The 22,962-nt window shown below is 36.6% G+C and overlaps 1 protein-coding gene across 1 annotated transcript in view; it reads left to right on the top strand.

The window, feature by feature from the left end:
- The first annotated feature begins 2,982 nt into the window (after window positions 1-2,982).
- The window catches only part of LOC129449892 (immunoglobulin-like and fibronectin type III domain-containing protein 1), a 40,287-nt gene continuing 20,307 nt past the window's right edge, over window positions 2,983-22,962 (top strand). The window contains exons 1-7 of the mRNA XM_073870418.1: window positions 2,983-3,121; window positions 15,916-15,993; window positions 17,488-17,514; window positions 20,449-20,574; window positions 22,354-22,487; window positions 22,629-22,728; window positions 22,860-22,901. Coding sequence (XP_073726519.1) covers window positions 15,945-15,993; window positions 17,488-17,514; window positions 20,449-20,574; window positions 22,354-22,487; window positions 22,629-22,728; window positions 22,860-22,901 — 478 coding nt within the window. The 5' untranslated portion in view covers window positions 2,983-3,121; window positions 15,916-15,944. The remainder of the gene's footprint in view (window positions 3,122-15,915; window positions 15,994-17,487; window positions 17,515-20,448; window positions 20,575-22,353; window positions 22,488-22,628; window positions 22,729-22,859; window positions 22,902-22,962) is intronic.

Here is a 22,962-nt window from a genome sequence, read left to right as displayed (position 1 = left end):
AGCAGGACCAAAACATTTTACAGCTGATCGCTGTCAAAAAAGTTCAGCGACGACGTCCCAAGGATGACAGCAGCAATGACAGTGTTCTTAATATGACAAAGTAAGTGTTTTGATTAATGCCATTAATGTTTTTTTTATCAATGAATTCCACTAGTTAACTAAATGAATATAACATAGCAAATATGAATGCACATTTATATAGAGATTCAATAGATTTATACATTTTGAAAAAAGAACTTTTTGCATAGATTTAAATAGATTTATTGCATTTTTTGGAAAAATAATCTGTTTTATAATAAATCTTTTACAATCAATTTATAGATTTGAATTTTATGTTATTATAACCTAAAGATGCTATGTGAAAGTTTGTAACAGAAAATAGTGATTTTCATCTTTCTTGGTATAGAAAACAAGTTTTTAAATCAGTCAAAATGGATTTATTGCGTTTTGGAACCAAACGTTTCAAATATGTCTTTTAATAACATTTATGACATTTTATTTACAAATGATTAAACGAAATGTCGCAAATTCATTCAGTGCATTCGTGACATTTGAATATCTCATCCTACCCTAAAACCGGTTCCTTCTGAAGTTCCTTGCGGAAGGTCTGCATTTGTTAAAAATGAGCAAATATTTCAAATAAATATTTAATGTTCCTTACCTTACTTATCGTGCAATGAACCACTTTAGTGATACAAGACCTGATCACACTGTTGGTGCTTATTTCTGCGATAACAACCAGCTGCCTACATTATCCATTACACTGTAAAACAAAATCAAATCAACATAAATTGTTATGCTAATTTAACTTTATTTTAAACTTTTTTTAAGTTAAACAATTTCAACTTGTTTTAATAAGTTATGTCAACTATTCACAGGTCATAACTTAAAATAGTAGGTGGTTAAAATAGTGAAAAGCCAAGTTGTTTTAACTTCATGCTGCATTCTTTTACAGTGTACTTGAAGAGCCGTCCCTTTACTGTTTGCCCAGACCCAGACGACTCTGTGCTGGATTCCCAATGGATCCGCTGACTTTGTCCCAGTTCTACCAGAAAGACTCGAAGATAGGTTAAGAATTGATATGAGTTTATTTAACAGTAGTTAGCAAACAATGCTGGAATGCAACACAGAATAGTTCTTTGGCGTAGGCCCCGACCATAGTTCGAATCCGGGGGTCACATATTCTTGCGGTTCCTGTCTGAAGATGAAGACAGGCCAGAATCTAATCCCCCTTGAGTATGGACGGAACCGACCTGATGATGGTGGTAGGGAGGGTGGGTTGTGAATGCTGGCATCAGTATCTGTGAACGCAAAGACAGGTGAGTACAAGGCTTATACTCTCAGCATCAGGGGTGATTGATTGCGCCTTGTGAATGAATGACGTGCCATTCGAGTTTCCTGGTAGAACTTAGCTAAGCTAACATATCTGGTACATAGTCATCTGTGGTATTTGTGGTATATTCTGGTTTGTGCATTTAATTTACAGACTTCCTACAAAGAATGTTGTTTTCTACCAAAAACTTGTGTCCTTTTATTGTCACATCCATAACACATGCATATGTCCTATTATAACATAGAAAACATGAGTATACAGACTGATATTTTCTGATGTCTGTACTCCATTATCATGGGTTTGGGAAAATATAAACAGATAGTACAATATGAAGAGTTTGGTTCCAAAACGCAATGAACGCCATTTAAAAAAAATATTAGTTACCACCAAAATCAGTTTTGTATCTGGTCAGTATTAAAAAGTAAATGCTTAATTTTACACAAAATCCGAAATCCGCCGTGTTATTCTGTAAACTTTTCTCATTTTTTTTCCCAAAATACGATAAACGCCACTCCTCCTTCTCTGCAGAATGCAATAATTCTGCTTAACCAATCACCACGCACAATTCCACGCATTGTAAACTACAATGATGGCACTTTAAATACACACGAAATCAGAGTTTTCCTCATTTAGTTTGCACTTTGTGATTAACAAACAAACAAAAACAAAATAATAATTTTGATGGCATTGATAAACCTGTGGTGGTTTTCTGTGGCGTTAAATAAATGTAAGCATTTAAAATTGAATAATTTACGCGAGGAACTCGGGTGATGGAAAAATGCCGGCTGTTGCTTGTTCTCACACAACAGCATTAAGCTTCTGTCATGCTAACACATTGACCCCAGGGGATCTTATGAAAAATTTGCATTATTTTACTCAATGAAAACTGAGCAGGACCAAAACATTTTACAGCTGATCACTGTCAAAAAAGTTCAGCGACGACGTCCCAAGGATGACAGCAGCAATGACAGTGTTCTTAATATGACAAAGTAAGTGTTTTGATGCCATTAATGTTTATTTTTTTAATCAGTGTATACTACTAGTCAACTAAATGAATATAACATGGCAAAGATGAATGCACATTTATATATTAATTCAATAGATTTATTGCATTTTGTGGAAAAAATAATCAGTTTTTGTAGTAAACCTTTCAAAATCTTTTATGGATTTGAATTTTATGTTATTATAACCTAAAGATGCTGTGTGAACGTTTGTAACAGAAAATAGTGGTTTTCATCTTGTTACTTTCTTGGTATATAAAACACATTTTTTATCAAAATTAGTCAAAATGGATTTATTGCCTTTTGGAACCAAACTCTTCATATATTGGTATATTGCTCATATCACTTCTATAACTATGCTATTTTATCTCAGAAAATATGATAAAAATCTCACTTTGGTCTCCATTTGATATCATTGCTGTAAGACTTTCCTATTTGTGCATTTTCTATTGTATAAGAAGTGACATTAATCTTACCCTGTACCCTTTTCTGTTTGTGTTAGGGTGAACTGAAAAATTTCAAAAGTCATTGTACCTTATGAGGTGCCAATGGCAAGTACTGTAGGTGTTAAAACGTCTCACGGACCCTCCCTTCAAAACAGTGAACCTTCTTTTGGTTGAAGGCAAAGCTGAGTGCATGGGGAACAGCTTTAGAGACTCACATTCACGTGCACGCACACACAGCTCAAAGGATTTATTACCTTGGACAACTTGGAGGCAGCACTGAAATATCAGAAGAGGCCAGAGCATAACCTGAAAGAAGCAGAGGAACACAGATCTGTGAACAGGTAGGGATTTTTGTAACTTGTTGTTGTAGTTGTTTGTGTTGTGACAGAAGTTACGCAACTTTTATTTGTCGTTTTCGGCCGTATAGAAACATAGACACCCGAAGAAAACATGTCAGTTTACTTGTTCTAACGTGCAAGTTACAGAGAGGAAAACCCACACTGTATAGACAACCCCTGTGCTGTATTATAGAAACATATAAATAAATAAATAAAAGTAAACTTGTAAAATGCAAAGTGCACATAGTGTACATTTCTACACTACATATAGCAATGTATGGAGTACCTGAGGACAGGAGCTTCCATATCTTTGTTTCACCACCCGGAGGGTCATAAACTGACACTTGTATGTTGCTCTACAGGACACAAACTAAGAATGTTGTTAAGAAAAGCTAACGCACCATTTGGTGACCCGAGCTATGCATGTACTTCAACCTAATATAGCGCCCTGAGGTCTTTTTACAATGCATTGCTGACAACCTTGCACATTACCTTGAGCCCTGACACTAAACTCCAAAATGATTCACTTCTGGTTTATAGACTACCATCCAGTTTATAGACGTTTCGTTTATGGACATTATTGGAACTCGACAACGTGCCAATCGTATTTTGTTACAGCGGATCTCGGATAGCTTGGTGGCCTCACAAAGAAATCATTTGAATCGTCTCGGCTCGACAGTTTGGGTTTCATGCTGTGGAATCTATGAGATGAGAGCTGGTGGTCAGGTGGCATGAAGTCATATCAGAATGGTTGCACGGACGTTCTAACTATAGACGGGGTATCGGATCAAATGAAATCCAACATGCGCAACAGATTTCTAATTAAACCTAATGGATCTACTGTATGTCCAAACGTTATGATATATAATAAATGCATACAGTACTCAAAACTTGACTGAAATGTTCCCAATAATTTTTAAAATTGTTTAATTTAAAGGTGTGTTAAAAAACACACGCTTTTCACCTCAAACGCGTCTTACCGCAAGTTGAAAATATTCAACTCAAGCTAAATATTTGCATGACACTAAGTTAAATCCCGCAAGTCATCTAGAGCGAGGAACGCGATGCTTCACGTTTGTTGTAAACGCAGCATAATGGAGTGTACACACCAAACGCAAATTCAACGATTTGGGAAAGTAAATTACATACAAAGTCAATGCAAAGATGCCTCATGCGAGCTTGCGTCTATTCGCAATACAAATGACGTGAATTGTGCAAGCACGATTTGTGACATACAAAGGCAATGCACAGACGCGTTGGACAATGCAAATGATGTGAGTTGGGCGAAACGATTGTAGCAAAAACACCCGCTATTCGCCTCAAACGCGTCTTACCGCAAGTTGAAAATATTCAACTCAAGCAAAAAATTTACATGACACGAAGTTAAATCCCACAAGTCATCTAGAGCGAGGAACGCGATGCTTCACATTTGGTGTAAACGCAGCATAATGGAGTGTACACACCAAACGCAAATTCAACGATTTGGGAAAGTAAATTACATACAAAGTCAATGCAAAGATGCCTCATGCGAGCTTGCGTCTATTCGCAATACGAATGACGTGAATTGTGCAAGCACGATTTGTGACATACAAAGGCAATGCACAGAAGCGTTGGACAATGCAAATTATGTGAATTGGGCGAAACGATTGTAGCAAAAACACATGCTTTTCACCTCAAACGCGTCTAGCGCAAGTTAAAAATAATCAACTCAAGCTAAAAATTTGCATGACACGAAGTTAAATCCCACAAGTCATCAAGAGCAAGGAACGCGATGCTTCACATTTGGTGTAAATGCAGCATAATGAAGTGTACACACCAAACGCAAATTCAACGATTTGGGAAAGTAAATTACCTACAAAGTCAATGCAAAGATGCCTCATGCGAGCTTGCGTCTATTCGCGATACGAATGGCGTTGAATTGTGCAAACACGATTTGTGACATACAAAGGCAATGCAAAGATGCGTTGGACAATGCAAATGATGTGAATTGGGCGAAACGATTGTAGCAAAAACACACGCTTTTCACCTTAGTGCAAGTTGAAAATATTCAACTCAAGCTAAAAATTTGCATGACACGAAGTTAAATCCCACAAGTCATCAAGAGCAAGGAACGCGATGCTTCACATTTGGTGTAAACGCAGCATAATGGAGTGTACACACCAAACGCAAATTCAACTATTTGGGAAAGTAAATTACATACAAAGTCAATGCAAAGATGCCTCATGCGAGCTTGCGTCTATTCGCAATACAAATGACGTGAATTGTGCAAGCACGATTTGTGACATACAAAGGCAATGCACAGACGCGTTGGACAATGCAAATGATGTGAGTTGGGCGAAACGATTGTAGCAAAAACACCCGCTATTCGCCTCAAACGCGTCTTACCGCAAGTTGAAAATATTCAACTCAAGCAAAAAATTTACATGACACGAAGTTAAATCCCGCAAGTCATCTAGAGCGAGGAACGCGATGCTTCACATTTGGTGTAAACGCAGCATAATGGAGTGTACACACCAAACGCAAATTCAACGATTTGGGAAAGTAAATTACATACAAAGTCAATGCAAAGATGCCTCATGCGAGCTTGCGTCTATTCGCAATACGAATGACGTGAATTGTGCAAGCGCGATTTGTGACTTACAAAGGCAATGCAAAGACGCGTTGGAAAATGCAAATGATGTGAATTGGGCGAAACGATTGTAGCAAAAACGCACGCTTTTCACCTAAAACACATCTTAGCGCAAGTTGAAAATATTCAACTCAAGCTAAAAATTTGCATGACACAAAGTTAAATCCCACAAGTCATCAAGAGCAAGGAACGCGATGCTTCACGTTTGGTGTAAACGCAGCATAATGGAGTGTACACACCAAACGCAAATTCAACGATTTGGGAAAGTAAATTACATACAAAGTCAATGCAAAGATGCCTCATGCGAGCTTGCGTCTATTCGCAATACGAATGACGTGAATTGTGCAAGCATGATTTGTGACATACAAAGGCAATGCAAAGACGCGTTGGACAATGCAGATAATGTGAATTGGGCAAAACAATTGTAGCAAAAACACATGCTTTTCACCTCAAACGCGTTTTAGCGCAAGTTGAAAATATTTAACTCAAGCTTAAAATTTGCATGACATGAAGTTAAATACCACAAGTCATCAAGAGCAAGGAACGCGATGCTTCACATTTGGTGTAAACGCAGCATAATGGAGTGTACACACCAAATGCAAATTCAACTATTTGGGAAAGTAAATTACATACAAAGTCAATGCAAAGATGGCTCATGCGAGTTTGCGTCTATTTGCGATACGAATGACGTGAATTGTGCAGCGGCGATTGCAGCAAAAACACGCGCTTTTCGCCTTAAAAGTTGAAAATATTCAACTCAAGCAAAAATTTACAATATAAAATTAAAATAAACAATGCAAAGATGCGAATTTGTGCGAGTGGATGCGAATGGCGCGAATTTGGTGCCACGATTGACGCGACGCATGCTATTCACCTCAAACGCCTCTTCAGCGTAAGTTAAAAAAAATTTGTACTAGAGTGAAAAATTTGCCTGAACCAACGTTAAATCCAGCAAGTAGCATTGATCAAGGAAAGCAATGCAAAACACGCTTCACACTTGGTGTGTACGCCCCATTAGACTGAAAATTGAAGAAAAAGCAGCCAATAATAATACAGATTTGATGTAAAAGCCTTCAATATTGTTTAAAATGCACCTCCGAGTTAAAGTAAAACCTCAAAACACTGATAAAATGCCATGAGTGCAAGTTTTGATTTATTTTACACCCAAGTTAACATAACTCCCATCGTAACATATGTAGTTTACTATGTGGAAAACTATCAAGTATGAGTATGTGCATTATTTTTTACATTATGGCAGTGGTTCCTAAAATGTTTCCGTGTGCGACGCTCCTAGAGTACGGTGCATCCCTTCGTGGCCCCCCAAAGAAAATGTATGACATAAAACATTGTAAAACACAAAATTTAAATTAAACAAAACTTATTCAAATATGCAGTGTAGTGCTGTTGGTTAGTAGCCTTATTTTCTAAGGTTTAATTACACCAAATTCATGATAAATTAATGTATTTTCTAAAATTACATAAAACTGGGGCCCCCCTGGCACGGCCCCCAGTTTGAGAACCACGACATTATGGTATCTGTCAAATAACAGGTCTAATGATTAGTGATATCATTCATGTTTTGGCAGTCTGGGTTTTTATTATAAAGAGAAATATATAATTCCATAGTGGGAACACACATGGGTAAAAATAAAATGGCAATGGAGGAAGCAATTAAAGCTGGTGGGGTGGCGGTGATATTAAATAATTTTGCAAATCAAAGTTTTAAGCTGTTTATGAATTATCAGCTATTAAAAAATAAATAAACAAAAGATTGGCTCCGAAAACATTATTCACAGGCAAAGCACATCACTGGCAGCTGCTTTACATGAATTTAACTTTGAATGCTGTCTTCTGGGTGCCACTTTTTGTTTTTATCTCCCTCACTGTGAACATTAAGAACTGCACAGGGAAATGCGCGATGCTGGTGAGCCGATCCAAGGGGGGTCGTTTTAACGGGCCGATGTTGACAAGACAGAAGAGGAGGAGATTTTATCGCCAATCAGAGAAATGGGGTGATGGACTGAACAAAATTGGCTGGGTGATTTCGTTCACTTAAACACCCTCTGGAATCGCATCTTATGTTCTCCAAATAAAGTGTCGACAAGCTGGCTGATTTATAAGCTGGCCATTTCCTCACCTAAAACACATGCAGCTAATGCAGGGACCTTTGGGGCTCGTTGCCAGCTTTTCCTAAGGGAAATAGTGGTCCGAACGTCACCATCAATATTGCATTTATTGCATGACTAGCTTAAGGAACTTCACACGATAAGGTTATTACTAACATAATGAGCGCTCGGGAAATAAGACACACTTTTATTAAAAATGTTTATTTTTGGTAGCACAAAACATAAATGCCTCTAAAATGAGTTATTTTTTGCAAATGTGGAGAGAGAGAATGTAATTGGAGATATGTTTGAATCCAGATGAAAATGAAAAGGGCCCACAACGGAGCCTTAGGCATCACCGTTTACATAAATGTCACCTCGCTAATGTATCGCGCGCTAATGATATGTATGCTATTACCCGCTAAGTGGCTCTCTTGCTGAACTTTACCAGTTTCAGGAAATGTAAATAAGCAGCACCACCGACGGCTGTGCTCGGCTGGCACGATAGCCTATCATTTGACAAATGACCGTGTCCAACTTAACATGTCAGTAGAGCAATATTGCGAGAGGAAAAAGGTTAGCGGTATAGTTTAAAACTTGAGCATGTCATTAAACTCGCTTTTCATATAGTCGTGTGAAGTGTTAGTTTACTCATACGCTGTTATTATACGGCCCAGCCAGCCTCTGGCACGTAATTATATTATGAAGGATGGCTGCGGTTTCTCACCGCGATGAAAACGTTTCCTTTTATGCACCGCTTCTCTTTATCAGAGATACAGGTGGAATAACTACAAGCTCAGCTACCTCAGGCTATCCTGGCACAATACATGGCTATTTTAAGTTATAATAGCGTATGCTTACTTTTTAATGGAATTCTTAAAATTAAAATGCTTTTATCATTTATTCACACTTGTGTCTTTCAATGCAATGGCTTGTGTGACATGCACAATTTCTGAAAGCAGTAGCAGATTGTCTTTGTTGCAAGGAAATGGTGACTCCGGCTGTCGAGCAAGATTTTTCCCTTTCGACAGTTTGCCTCTGGTCCCCGTCCAGTTTGTTTGTATGAAAGAGAGCACTGTGAAATTATTCAGAGCGTTTCCTGTGATCCAAAGAAAAAATAAAATTGCATAGTGTTGGATATGGGTCATTGAATTTTAATGTTAGGGTGAAGCTATCGCTTTAAATGCTTAACATATCATTGATATGAAGTAATGAAATGGTTATTTTTTACTCAATATAAGCATGTGACTGCTGGATGGTGTAAGGCTCATGTTGCATGTAAACTGAAGAAGACCCCTAACTTGGCAAGCCTAAATGTTGGGATGTTTAGCTCAGCAGACTTGCATGGCTCATTTTCACAAATGAACAGAAGCCAAGACGTAGGGCCAAGGACATGTTTAAATTTGTGTGATCATGTTCACCCAAGACAACATCATCAACAATCATAGAGTTTAAATATGTTTTACTGTAAGGAGAGATTGTCTAATACTGTTTCAGCACATCAACTTCAACTGGGTTATTCTCGCGAAATTAGACTTACGAGGTGTCATGAAACATTTTGATAAAAAAAGTAAATGAAAAGTAAGTGTATCAAAATAAGAAGCATACAGTTACAAACATCTCTTCATGTACTATTTTGCACATGATTTCAAATGACATCATACAAACCAATTTGTTTTTTTCCACATTTAAGAGAAACATTTTCATTACTGCAACATCCATGACTGGATTTTGGTTCTTTGACATGGAAAATTTATAATTCAAAAATCTAAAAAATAAAAAGCTTCAGTGCATGTTATACTATAAACATTAACAGTAAAGAAACATGTGGTATTTGGTGATCATTGGAAAATGTAGAGACAATAATAAGGAAAATAAATTTGTCCAAGACCAATTTTCTCATCCTCCGCATTAAAAAAAAAATAGTTGGAAGGGACAAAATGGACTGTGACACTCACGATGGCTACCAGGTAAACAGTTTTTATTTTTTCTCTCCAGATAAAAGTTGAAATTTTGTTTGTCATAGTACCCAGATAACGTTTAAGTTCTCATAACCGAAACATGAGTTTGTAAATGCATATATTTAATGTAATATCATGTTGCGGTAATGATAATTTTTGATAAGGAAATATTTTTAAATCCTCTAAAAATAATGGTTATAGTAAATTCAGACGATGGACACCTTAATCTGGATTTTGTGAGAATCACCCAACTTATTTATTTATATAGCGCCGATTATGCAGTGCTTCAAATGTGAAAATCTTAAACTCAATTCGAGACTTAACAGGTAGCCAGTGGAGGGAAGACCTGAAGCAATTGCAATTATTAAACATCAGGTGCAAACCCAACGTACTACCAAAACTAAACTGAAATATCCTTAAAATCCTTTGTCATTTATTTATATTACTACACTCTGTGAATAAAGGTACAAAAGCTGTCACTTGGATGGTACCCTATAAAAAGGTTTACCCTTTAATAAGCACCCTTTAGAAACAAAGGTGTTCTTTTAAAAAAAGGTACTGCCCCAAGTGACAGCTTTTCCACCTTCTGAGAGTATAAGAAATGTATAGGCCCAGTAATATTCAGTATTATCTGTATTAAATGTATTTACATATTTGCATGAATCTAATATTTTTCTGATTTAAGCTGATCGAAACTCTTAACATGATGTGGACTCAATGAGAAATTGTAGTTTCTAAATGTCTCAAATTTTGATGCTTTCATACTTTTGACAACCAGTAATTCACCCAACAAAACTGTTGTTGACACGACCCAGGCTGTGAGTAAACCTGTATTTACTGTAGCCTGGGTAGTATTTTCTTTTACCTTGCATGATTTTCTTAGCGGTTTAAGGGTACAGGCATGTTGAGCAATGTTTTCGTATTGGCATCTGGTTAATTTGGCTTTTGTAGTGTATATTTTAATAACAGATGAATTGGTGCCAAAACACAATATACATGTAGTTAAATTGGACGTATATTACTTGATGCAGGGTTCCCACGGGTCTTTGAAATCCTTGAAAGTTTGTGAATCTGGGGGAAAAAATTCAAGCCCTGGGAAGTTTTTGAAAATATACATACATAGATACAGATCATTGCTTGAATTTATTTTGTGCAAGAATTCCAGCGTCCCTGTAACGCCGTCTTTGGCAATATTTCAGATATAGACGGTTTCATCGGACGCACGTGATACACGTCTGGATCCTAACCTTACTTCCGGTTTCATTTTTTTTAAGGTCTGACTAGTTGCTAAACTGACATCTTGAACAAATGCCTCGTCGAAAATAACAAATGTTTTGGTTTCCTAGGTAATCTATGTGTTGTTTTTTTGCTTGTTATATAAATAAACTACGTTTAAAGGACTTTGTTGTTATTTATTATTAGCGGAGTTTACCGGAAGTTACGTGCAGCCGCTTGTTTATGTTGTTACTGCTGAAACGGTCTATACTTTCTGGCTCCCGCGTCACACTGTCTTTGTCGTTAAGCCTCACCATTAGTTGAATTTGATATACACATTACGCACTTACCCTTGGAGGTGTCACCACAGTGACGCAGCGTGAGTTCCTTCGAAAGGGAACTGTAACGATTTTAAAAGGTAACTCGATGTAACCTTGCTCTCACTTAAAATGTGTCCCCATATTTAGTCCTTAAATTTGAGGGTATTGGACCTGGAAAGTCCTTATAAGGTCCTTGAATTTGAAGTTAACTAAGGTGTGGGAACCCTGTTGATGTCAACTAGATTTTGTCTTCTGTATGTATTTTCTTTTCATTTTAGCTAATAATCCTAATTAATTGTATATCTTATATTTGTACAATTGAGGTTTGTTACATACAAATGTCTTTATTTCTTTATTCTTTTATTGCCTTGATGTCTGATATCAATATTACATTATCTAGTGCATGCATTCACTTGTTAAAACCCAAACTGCAAATGATTAGCATAATCTTTTTAAAAGCTATGTTGCTACCATAGTCTGACTCTCCATGATGCAACCAAATGAAACATTTGATAAAAATGACAAGCCAAATCATGCATAATGATGGGTGCATGCGGATGGATGACACTCAGACTCCAGTACTGCGATGCCCGTAATGCAACATTTATAGCCCATTGTGTATGAGAGGTCAATCATGAGAGTATTGTGTACGAAACGTGACGATATGCCACTTTGTGAGATGACTGATGCAGCATTGCGGCATAGAGAAAAGAGCCACTGAATAAAAAAACCTGGCGGTTCGGAGATTGAAACAGCATTTACAGCAGTCAATGACATGAGAGTCATAAATGGCCCTAGAATACTGAATGATTTGAAATACAAAAGCTCTGTTTCGAACTTGGTGAGATGCCTGGTGAGCCTTTCAAGCAATACAATAGGACTGGCACACTGCTATTTTTACCTCCCTAATTTAATTTACAATGTTTTGACCAACAAGTGGTTTTCATCGGGTTAAAGGGATAGTTCACCTAAACATTAAATTAGCTGTTTATTTACTTATTTACTTCAGGAATCATCATCAGATATGTTGGTGAATTTTTTTTTCTTCAGTAGAACAATACAAAAGATACATTTTAGAAAGCACTGAGCTCTGTGATTCATATAATGCAAGTACATGGTTTACGCCACTTTAAGGGTTCAAAAAGCAGATATATTCTGTTCAAAAGTAATGCCCACAACTTCTGGTGACAAACTGACATCTTGTGAAATCAGGCGATCATTTTTTGCAAGAAGTTGAATGTTATTTACCAAATCTTTAGTGTTAAAGGGCCACTCCACTTTTTTTGAAAATATGCAAATTTTCCAGCTCCCCTAGAGTTAAACATTTAATCTCTACCTTTTTGGAACCCATTCAGCTGATCTCTGTGTCCGGCGGTACCACTTCTAGCATAGCTCAGCACAGTCCACCGAATCCGATTAGACCATTAGCATCGCGCAAAAAAAATAACCAAAGCGTTTAGATTTTTACTATTTAAAACTTGACTTTTCTGTAGTTACATTGTGTACTAAGACCGACAAAAAAATTAAAAGTTGCAATTTTCTAGGCAGATATGCTAGGAAGTATACTCTCAAACTGGTGTAATAATCAAGGACTTTGCTGCTGTAACATGACTGCAGCAGGAGTAGTGATATTACGCACTGCCCGAAAATAGTCCCCTTGGTTACTTTCAATAGCAGGGGACTATTTTCGGGCAGTGCGTAAAATCACTACGCCTGCTGCAGCCATGTTACGGCAGTAAAGTCCTTGATTATTACACCAGAATGAGAGTATAGTCCAAGCCATATCTGCGTAGAAAATCGCAACTTTTATTTTTATGTCGCTCTTAGTACACAATGTAAATACAGAAGAGTCAAGTTTTAAATAGGAAAAATATCGAAACTCTTATTTTTAGCGCGATGCTAATGGTCTAATCAGATTCAATGGATTATGCTTAGCTATGCTAAAAGTGCTGAATGGATTCCAAAATGGTAAGATTTACATTTTTAACTCTAGGGGAGCTGGAAAATGAGCATATTTTCAAAAAAGTGTCCGTTTAATGCAGAGCCTCCTAACTCCTCGCAGTGCAATTAAAGAATTGAGATGTCCTTCAAGATGGCGAAGCTCTATCTAGGACGTATAGCAAGGAAACAAGGAAGCATATTAAGAAGCACCCTAAAAAGTGTGCTTTACCCTCCCACCCTATACTGTAGGTTGCGCTAAGAGGGTGGTCTTAGCCGAATGCTAACAACTATTCGAATCAACTGTGCTTTACTGTGCATTTGTCAATCACAAATAAAGTTGCTGCCTAACTAGACGGGCAAATCAGTCATTTGTGAGATTACATTTTAGTTAGGATGTTGCTTTAGAAGACATTTATCTACATATGCTGCAGGGCACCAGGACAGCTCAAGTTTTAGAACCGAGCCCAATGAAATATTTAATGCACTCATCCTCAAATGAAATATGTCTCCCAAAGGGGGCGGTTAAATCCAAATATGTCAAAATCCTAGATTAGTTTCCCATAAGTGCTAGTAAAGACTGACTGGGTCTAATCTGTATATGTGAATGAATTTAAAAGGATGAATGTGTAGTGCCGTGGCAGTTTTGCTGACTGGGCCCAAAGTCTCTCTAATGGACCATAGTGCACCACGCTGTCATATTACATCACATCTCAATGAATGGGACATACCGTTTCTGCTTCACCCCATCTTTGTGCATGTTTTCTACACTTTTACATGCATTTCTCTGATAAGCCGCTAACATGATTTAAATTTACAGGTACTCGTTCTTCCCTTTTTTGAAGTGCTATCTGATTCATTTTGATAAATGTCTTGAATTCTTAAAGAACGTGACACAACGACCCAAAGGACATTTTTGAGCAATATCACATTAGTATGAATGCTGTTATGTTAAATATTAGCTCTTTTGGACTAATGTTTGGCCAATACTGGAAGATATAATAAAATAAAGATTTCTGATTAGTTTTTTTGTTACACTTTACAATAAAGTTGCATTTGTTAACATCCATAAATGCATTAGCTAAAATTAATTACCAAGCACGTTAGTTTTTCAAAATTGATCAATCTTTGGTTATGTTAGTTCATTAACATTTACAACTTTTAATTAAAAAAATGCATTAGTAAATGCTAAAATTAACACAGTATGGGGTTGTTTCCCGGACAGGGCTTATTTAGTCCCAGACTTAAATGCATGTGTGAGCTAATTTAATTTCAAAACACCTTGACATATTTTAACATAAATTAGTGGCATTGTTTTGCCTCAAGATGCACACCATTATAGTTTTTTTTGTAAGGTTTGCTTGTAAAAACTACTTAAAGGCGGGGTGCATGATCTCTGAAAGCCAATGTTGACATTTGAAATCAACTAAACAAACACGCTCCTACCCCAATAAAATCTGGACCTTCTTTTGATAGACCCGCCACCACACACTGAAAAAAATTATTTTCAAGAAAAAATGTATTTTTGTCTTGTTTTCAGTAAAAATATCTAAACAATCTTAAATAAAGATGCTTTTTCTTGATGAGCAAAACGACCCAAGAAAATAAGTCTAGTTTTTAGACCAAAAATATCAAATTTAAGTGATTTCGTGCATAAAACAAGCAAAATAATAATAATAATAATGTGCCAGTGGGGTAAGCACATTTTTCTTGATTTTTTCTTGAATTTAGTGTTTAAGAAAAAATTTCAAGATTTTATTGCTTGTCAGATTGTCAGATTTTTTTACTAATTTTTTGCTTGTTTTATGCATAAACTTACTTAAATTTGATATTTTTTGTCTAAAAAAATAGACTTATTTTCTTGGGTCATTTTGCTCATCACGAAAAAGCATCTTAATTTAAGAATTTTTAGATATTTTTACTGAAAACAAGACAAAAATACTTAGAATTTTTTTCTTTAAAAAATATTTTTTTTGCAGTGCATGCAACAATATTGGTTAGTACAGTGTGTACAGTGCATTTTAATAAAAAAAACATTAAATTATGCAAAAAAGTAGTGCTTTTGGTTAGTAGCCTTATTTTTTAGGTTTAATTACACAGAATTCATGATAAATTAATGAATTTCATAAAATGTCATAAAACTGGGGCCCCCCTGGGACCATCTCGTGGCCCCCAGTTTGAAAACCACTGGGTTAGTAGACACGCTTCTTACTGCTGCTTGGCTACAAGTGTGTTTTGGTAGTCGGCCGACTCCCTTTTCCAAAGTGTTTTTCAAAAATCATGCATCCCGCCATTAAATGTCCTAAAATAACAGACACAACACGTGTTGGGTTATAAATAAAAACTATGCTGGGTTGAAACCCAACATGTGTTCTGTCCAATATTTACCCAGCATTGGGTTTAAAAAATAACCCAGCAGAATTTAGAGTGCATGAATAAATAATGAAGAAGAATTGTTCATTGTTAGTTCATGTTAGCTAATGCATTTCCCAAATGCAACATTATTGTAAAGCACTACCTATAATCTAATAAAAGTCAACCTTTTATTAAGCAAACATTATAATCTACCCATTTTTTTTAATGAGAATGAAATACATCTGACCCTTTATTTTGTTTTTCCTGTTTCCAGAAAGTCTTGAGCCATTAGTCTGCATCAAGATGTGGAAAAAAGCGAAGATTGCAGACCCGACTGCTGCCGGGCAGGGCGGTAAGAACAATATAATTGTCCTTTCTCCCATACAGCAGACTGACACGGGCACCGAACCTTGTCCAAATGCTCCATTACCGAATTACTGGAACAACAAACCCAGCCATGTTCTACGTGAAGAAAAAGCGTAAAAAGCACAGATGACACTCGAAAGAAATACTAGTTTTCTTTTATTTTCTTACATAATTCGTTCTTGTTTTCTTTTCTTTTCTAATAGTCGCTAGTCTCGGAGGATGTAATTTAGTTCATCAGTTTTTATTGTATTCATAATGATTATTTGACGCACTCGAACGAGCATGAGCCTCATTTATAGAAGTTCTACCACAGTAAGCCCCGCGTTAAAATGTAATGCTGGATTTTCCAGATAAAATCTAATGACCTCGTCTCTATGGCGGAGTGAATAATAAATCTGTCCCCGAGGGCCTGCTGGAGCAAGACGAGATAAAAGCGAGTGCTGAATCTAACCTAGCCATACAAATTTATTTAAACACTTGAATGATCCGGCAGCTGTTGATTGTCGTAGGTTGTGGGATGGAAATGGGCCACGCACAAGATGCAAATGAAGAGGATGCTGTAAATATGGCTTACGCAATCGGAGCCTTCATCAATGGCTCGTGTGTCCTTCATCCGAGTGCAACGAACTGCACGCGTTTGCTATATTTCAGCATGGGTTTCTTTCAATTGTGTAACCAGGGATGCAAAGGACAAGCAGTCAACCAACCCCAGGTTTTTTTTTACTATATTGTACAGGACAGTATAGAGCGGCAGGATAAAAGAGAAGGAAGGCTTGAGGTTTTATTCCCATGAGCACAACTGTTCGGTTCCCACTGTGCCACAGCTCCGATGTTTTATTTCTTTCAGCAAGACTCAATTGAGCATTGCAGAAAAATCACCTATGTAAAAATTATTGTTTGGTTATTTTCTTTTTTCTTTTTTTCCACTTTATTATTTTATTTGCTTTGAGGAGGGGCATGTTTATATATTTTGGTTTAATGTGTCAGTGAAATATTAATACAAAATAACTGTAATAATAATGTATAAACAGGTGATTTTTAGCATGCAGGTATTGTTTAGTAATGATTTGATATTTCCTACTGACGCACTAAAGCCAAAATATATTTGTTTGATATTATTTATAAGTATGTTGTTTTATGAACCCCTCCTTTTTTATACAATCATGGGTGATAATGTATAACCGCAGCATCTTAATGCATAACACTTTTGTTGTTTTCCTAGCTTGTTTGTTTCTTCTTTGTTGCTCGTCTATTCTCACATTCAACTCCTTAGAGGATTGAATAATGAAGTTTTATTGCTTTAACCTCCCGTGTCTTTTTCCCTGTCCTGTGTCTTTTTGGTTGTATTTGTGAGTAATTTTGTGTTCGTCCATTACCCTGTCAACTGAAACATTTTGCCAGGATTTATAATTTTATGTTCTCCCTCCTTGTTTCCCCGATCCTTTGTCGCTGTTGTACTGTAATGTTGCGTCTGTACCAGGACCGGAAATTCTCCCTTCGAGACGAGGTAAGGTAACTGGATGACAGCAACCTGAATATTTGCATGCATACAAGTATTTGGTATCCGGTGAATGCACGTCATTGTGCAAATATTCAGATTGTTGTCATTTAAAGGCACCAAATGAGTCCAGTTTTCTTTTCTGTGTAAATGTATTTCCTATTAAAACATGACATTTAAACAGAACGTATTAAATATTTTTAAAGGGCACGTATTATGCAAAATCCACTTTTACAAGGTGTTTGGACATAAATGCATGTTGGCAGTGTGTGAACGCAACAACCCTACAATTAAAACCCTTTTTTTAATCCCCATCCAAAGCAGTATCATTAGACATGCTGTTTTGATTCTCTTGTTAATGTGACATCACACAAACAAAGTCCCACCACAGCCACTGACTGACTGGTTAATTTTACTCAAAAGCTTTTTAATTGTTTTTGTTACTACATTGTAGCACTAATCCAGCTAAAGATAAAATTGTCTCATACTATATTCACAGGAATCAGATCTATTTTTAACTAAATAGGAGCTCATTTGCATTTAAAGTCACACACATGCTCCCACACACATTCTAGGCAGATATAAGACTTATACATCTTGTAAAAATGGACATGCTATTGGCCCTTTAAATCCATCACGATGCTACAAACCTTATGAAATGTGTCATGTTTTGCAATATCCAATAAGAAAAAGTGTTATCAATGCAGAACGAGAGTTATTTGAACGTTGATAACCTAATCCTGTGTAAAAGCTTATTTGTTTCAGAATAAGAGCATAATGTTGCATTCTGATTAAAGATAACAAATACAATGTTTGCGCTTTTCTGAATCGTTCACAAAGCAGAAATGCCCGGTGGGATAGAAATTGGTTACATTTTTATTTCTTGATATCCAACAGGCTGAAGTTCTGTCACAGTCATAAATCCGTGATTTGATTTTTGCTATTGCTAGTCAGTGGCAGGCTCGATTGGGGGGTGGGTATTCGCAAAACAAAAATTTGTATATGCCCCTGAGTGTCAATATTTTGGACAGATTTACAAGAAGGAATTGTATAAAATGTGTATATCCATCCAAGAACAGATCATTCCTAAACCTACAAATAACATTGTATGAATTTACACAAATAAGCCACCTTGTAAAATAGTTACGAATTGTCATGAGATTGCATAAGCATAGTTTTTTTTTTGGGGGGGGGGCAATGCTCCCCCAGACCAAAGCCAATTATAATTTGTCTGAGATTTGAATGGGTAGTCTGAGTAACTTAAAGCTTATAGTTTTATATATATATATATATATATATATATATATATATATATATATATATATATATAATATATATATATATATATATATATATATATATATATATATATATATATATATATAAACACACATGCATGAATATATTTTAAGAAAAAAAGGTATTCATTTCAACGATTCAGCGATTAGTTGCAATTAGTTGTTATGCAGCCCTAATTTAAACCATATTTAAAAACCATGTATTGCACTTCCCTGGTTTGCCAGTAGGTGCACACTCCAAGCACAAACATATAAGTCTGCTTAGATTGTGTTGGTATGTCTGCTAAAGGCTCAATTGTACTATATATAATAGGAGTACTAGGAGTACATTAGCATAGATGTCTTTAAAGCTAAACGACATGCACTAAATGTTTGGTTTTGGTTATATTGGGTCTTAAATCATTGAAACAGCAACAAATATTCCTCAGCTTACATTTAATCTTCTACCAATAAAGAACCAGAGTCATGTTATCAGTTTAGGCTCTTTGCTTTAAAATATGCAACAAACATTTAAAGGGACACTCCACTTATTTGAAAATATACTCATTTTCCAGCTCCCCTGGAGTTGGACATTTGATTTTTGCCGTTTTGGAGTCCATTCGGCGGATCTCCGGATCTGGCGCTGGCACTTTTGGCGTGGCTTGGCGTGGTCCATTGAGTCTGATTAGACCATTGGCATTGATTTTTACCGTTTTGGAGTCTATTCGGCGGATCTCCGGATCTGGCGCTGGCACATTTAGCGTGGTTTGGCGTGGTCCATTGAATCTGATTGGACCATTGGCATTGGGCTAAAAATTAGGCAGGGAATTTCGATGTTTTTTCTATTTGGGGCTTGACTCTTCTGTGGTTGCATTGTGTGCTAACATCGGCAGAAAATTAAAGGTTGCGATTTTCTAGGCAAATATCGCTATAACCTATGCTCTCATTCTGGCGTAATAATCGGGGACTTTGCTGCCGTAACATGACTGCAGCAGGCGCAGTGATATTACGCACTGCCCGAAAATGGTCCCCTGCCATTGAGAGTTAAGGGGACTGTTTTCGGCTGCTGCGTGGTGTCATTGCGCCTTCTGCAGCCGTGTTGCGGCGGGGAGGTTTTTGGTTGTTGCGCCGGAATGAGAGTGTAGTCCTAGCCATATCTGCCTAGAAAATCGCAACTTTGGATTTTCTGTTGGTCTTGGTGCACGATGTGGCTGCATAGGGGTCGAGTTTTGAATGGGAAAAATATTGAAACTTTTTGGTTATTTTTAAAATGATGCTAATGGTCTGGTCGGATTCGGTGGATTGTGCTGGGCTGTGCTGGAACTGGTGGCGCCAGACCCGGAGATCAGCTGAATGGATTCCAAAATGCTTAACTCTAAGGGAGCTGGAAAATGAGTATATTTTCAAAAAAAGTGAAGTGTCCCTTTAAATTAAATTAGAAGATAATAAAGATTTTACTAGTTAAAATACTGGATTCCTTTAAATATTACTTTAAATGTATCATACATTGTGCATCAATGTACATCTCTGTAATGTATTTTAAAATAAACAATTGGACTTATTATGATTTACTCAGTACAGACATTCGCTTGACATATTTTACGTTGCTGTGCACCTGCTTTTATTTTTATTCCTTAGTGTTGTAACACTGAACTCTTTTTCTCAGGCATCAAGCGGAGATCCAAGGTTCCCGGTGTTATGATTACACAGTACATCGAGGAACTACCTGAGGGGAAAAGTACTCCCGACTTTACTCGTAAGCCCATCGCCTTAACCATTCAAGAAGGAAAGCACATTAAAAGAAAAGAAAAGTGAAAATCTTTGAGTGAGGTTATGCAAGATCAGGGCAGACAGCAGAGAGCTAAAGGTAATCTTAGATGTGACACTAACAAGCCATGAGAACATAAAGGATTAACACGCATGTCTAAAATGTACACGCTGAGGGACTTAACAGGTGATTGATTTAACATGTTCACTGCATGTCTACCAGATTTAACATCTCGACATGGTTATATACTGTATGCGCTGAGGAACAGAAACCAAACGTCACGCTTGTTTGAAACATGCAGAGCAAGCCTAGAAATGTTTTCTTTACTCAATGTCCTTCAAGTTATGTATTTTCATTTTTTCTTTCAATTAAATAAATCACTTTTGGCCTTGCTAATGCTTCTAATGCAGATCAGCTCAGGAATGTTTCAGAAAAGATAACTGTGATTTAACCCTTTCTATGAAAAAGATAAAGTCCATGCTTAATAATAATAATAAAACGAGAAAGGTACTATAAATGGCATTATGATTCTTCAAAATAACCTAGCATCTTGGGATGCATTTAAACAGTATTGGTGTAGATCAGTCTTTTTTGCCAGTATCCGGTCCAACTCATCTCTTATAAACTTTGTTTGTAAATAGAAAAAATTGCAGGCAGTTTTATAAAACAGTCAACAACACCAAGCAGTTAAGCATGAGCCTTTCAATCACGCAATTTTAAGACCCTGAGAAACATGAATTTAATAAAAATGCACCTTAAACGGTTGACTGATGGTGTACCTGAGGGCTTTCCAAGATGAATATAAACATAACTGTAAACTGAAATGTCAGCTATGAGTAATGAAAGTAAAGAGACTCAAAGTCTGCAAGTAACTTTACCATAATATTGTATTTGTTAACATTAGCTGATGCATGAAATAACAATGAAAACTTTGAGCATTTATTAATCTTAGTTCATGTTTAAGGGACACTCCACTTTTTTAAAAAAATATGCTCATTTTCCAGCTCCCCATCTGACTCCTACCACCCCGAAATACACTCAGCCAATCTCCGGGTTAGCATAGCATAAGCAACTGAATCTGATTAGACCATCAGCATCACGCCAAAAAACAACCAAATAGTTTTGATATTTTTTCGCATTGATATTGCGCAGCGCCCGAAAATAGTCCCCTTGCTTACTTTCAATAGCAGAGGACTGTTTTGGGGCACTGCGTAATATCATTGCGCCTGCTGCAGCCATGTTACGGCAGCAAAATCCTTTATTATTACGCCAGAATGTGAGTAAAGTTCCTAGCCATATCTGCCTAGAAAATCACAACGTTCAATTTTCTGTTCGTCTCAGTACACGATGTAACTACAGAAGAGTCAAGTTTTAAATAAGAAAATATCGACACTTTTTGGTTATTTATGAGCGCGATGCCAATGGTCTAGTCGGATTCAATGGATTTCGCTAAGCTATGCTAAAAGTGGTACCGCCAGACCCGGAGATCGGCTGGGTGGATTCCAAAGTGGTAGGGATCAAATGTTTAACTCGAGGGGAGCTGGAGAATGAGCCCAAGTGGAATGTCCCTTTAACTTTAACATTTATAAATACATTTTACAATCAAAAGTTAACGTACAGTGAACTAACAGGAACAATTGACATCAATATTAACCAATATCAACAAAGATTTAAAAAATGCTGACAACTATATTATTCTATGTTCATTAGTTAGTGCATTTACTAATCAATACAACCTTATTTTAAAGTTACGGTTAGTTCACCTGCATAAACAAACATTCAATTTAATTTGAACAGGAAAGCTAGCTGTTTTTAAAGCCAAAGTGGTTGGAGATCCGACACCTGTTGTAACCTGGAATAGAGCGAAAGGGGAAATGAAGGACCCTCAAAGGTTTCAGTGTAAATATGACCCTGCAACTGGTGAACATACTTTGGAGGTACGTCATCAAAAAACTGCTCCACATTCAGTGTATTATTCACCATGTTAAAACTTATATTTGCTTGTGATATGTAGTGACTACAATAAAAACTAAGCAACTTGTTATTGGATTTCCCAATCTGATCATTTATTTTTGGAGATGCCCAAAGTTAGCAGTGATCAGGCAGATACGTATAAATGCTATGCCACAAACGAATTTGGAAAAGCGGTGTGTACTGTTGTCCTAAATATCATTGAAGGTACTTCATTTAAAACACAACTTTATACAATTTATATTTACTTTATGTTATAGAGGGAAAGTTCATATACCAACACATATAAATTATCAGCACGTAGATCCACACATAATGTTTGTTCTTGTTATTTTTAGTCGGATTCAAGAAGGATAGAGAAATGAAGAAAGCTCAAGTGGGTAAGAAAATTGTGGCTGATGTTTATCACTGCAGTTCTATAAATATATACATATATACATA

This window comes from Misgurnus anguillicaudatus, chromosome 8 (genome assembly GCF_027580225.2).
Source record: "Misgurnus anguillicaudatus chromosome 8, ASM2758022v2, whole genome shotgun sequence".
NCBI classification, from domain to species: domain Eukaryota; kingdom Metazoa; phylum Chordata; class Actinopteri; order Cypriniformes; family Cobitidae; genus Misgurnus; species Misgurnus anguillicaudatus.
This window is presented reverse-complemented; position numbering and strand designations above follow the sequence as displayed.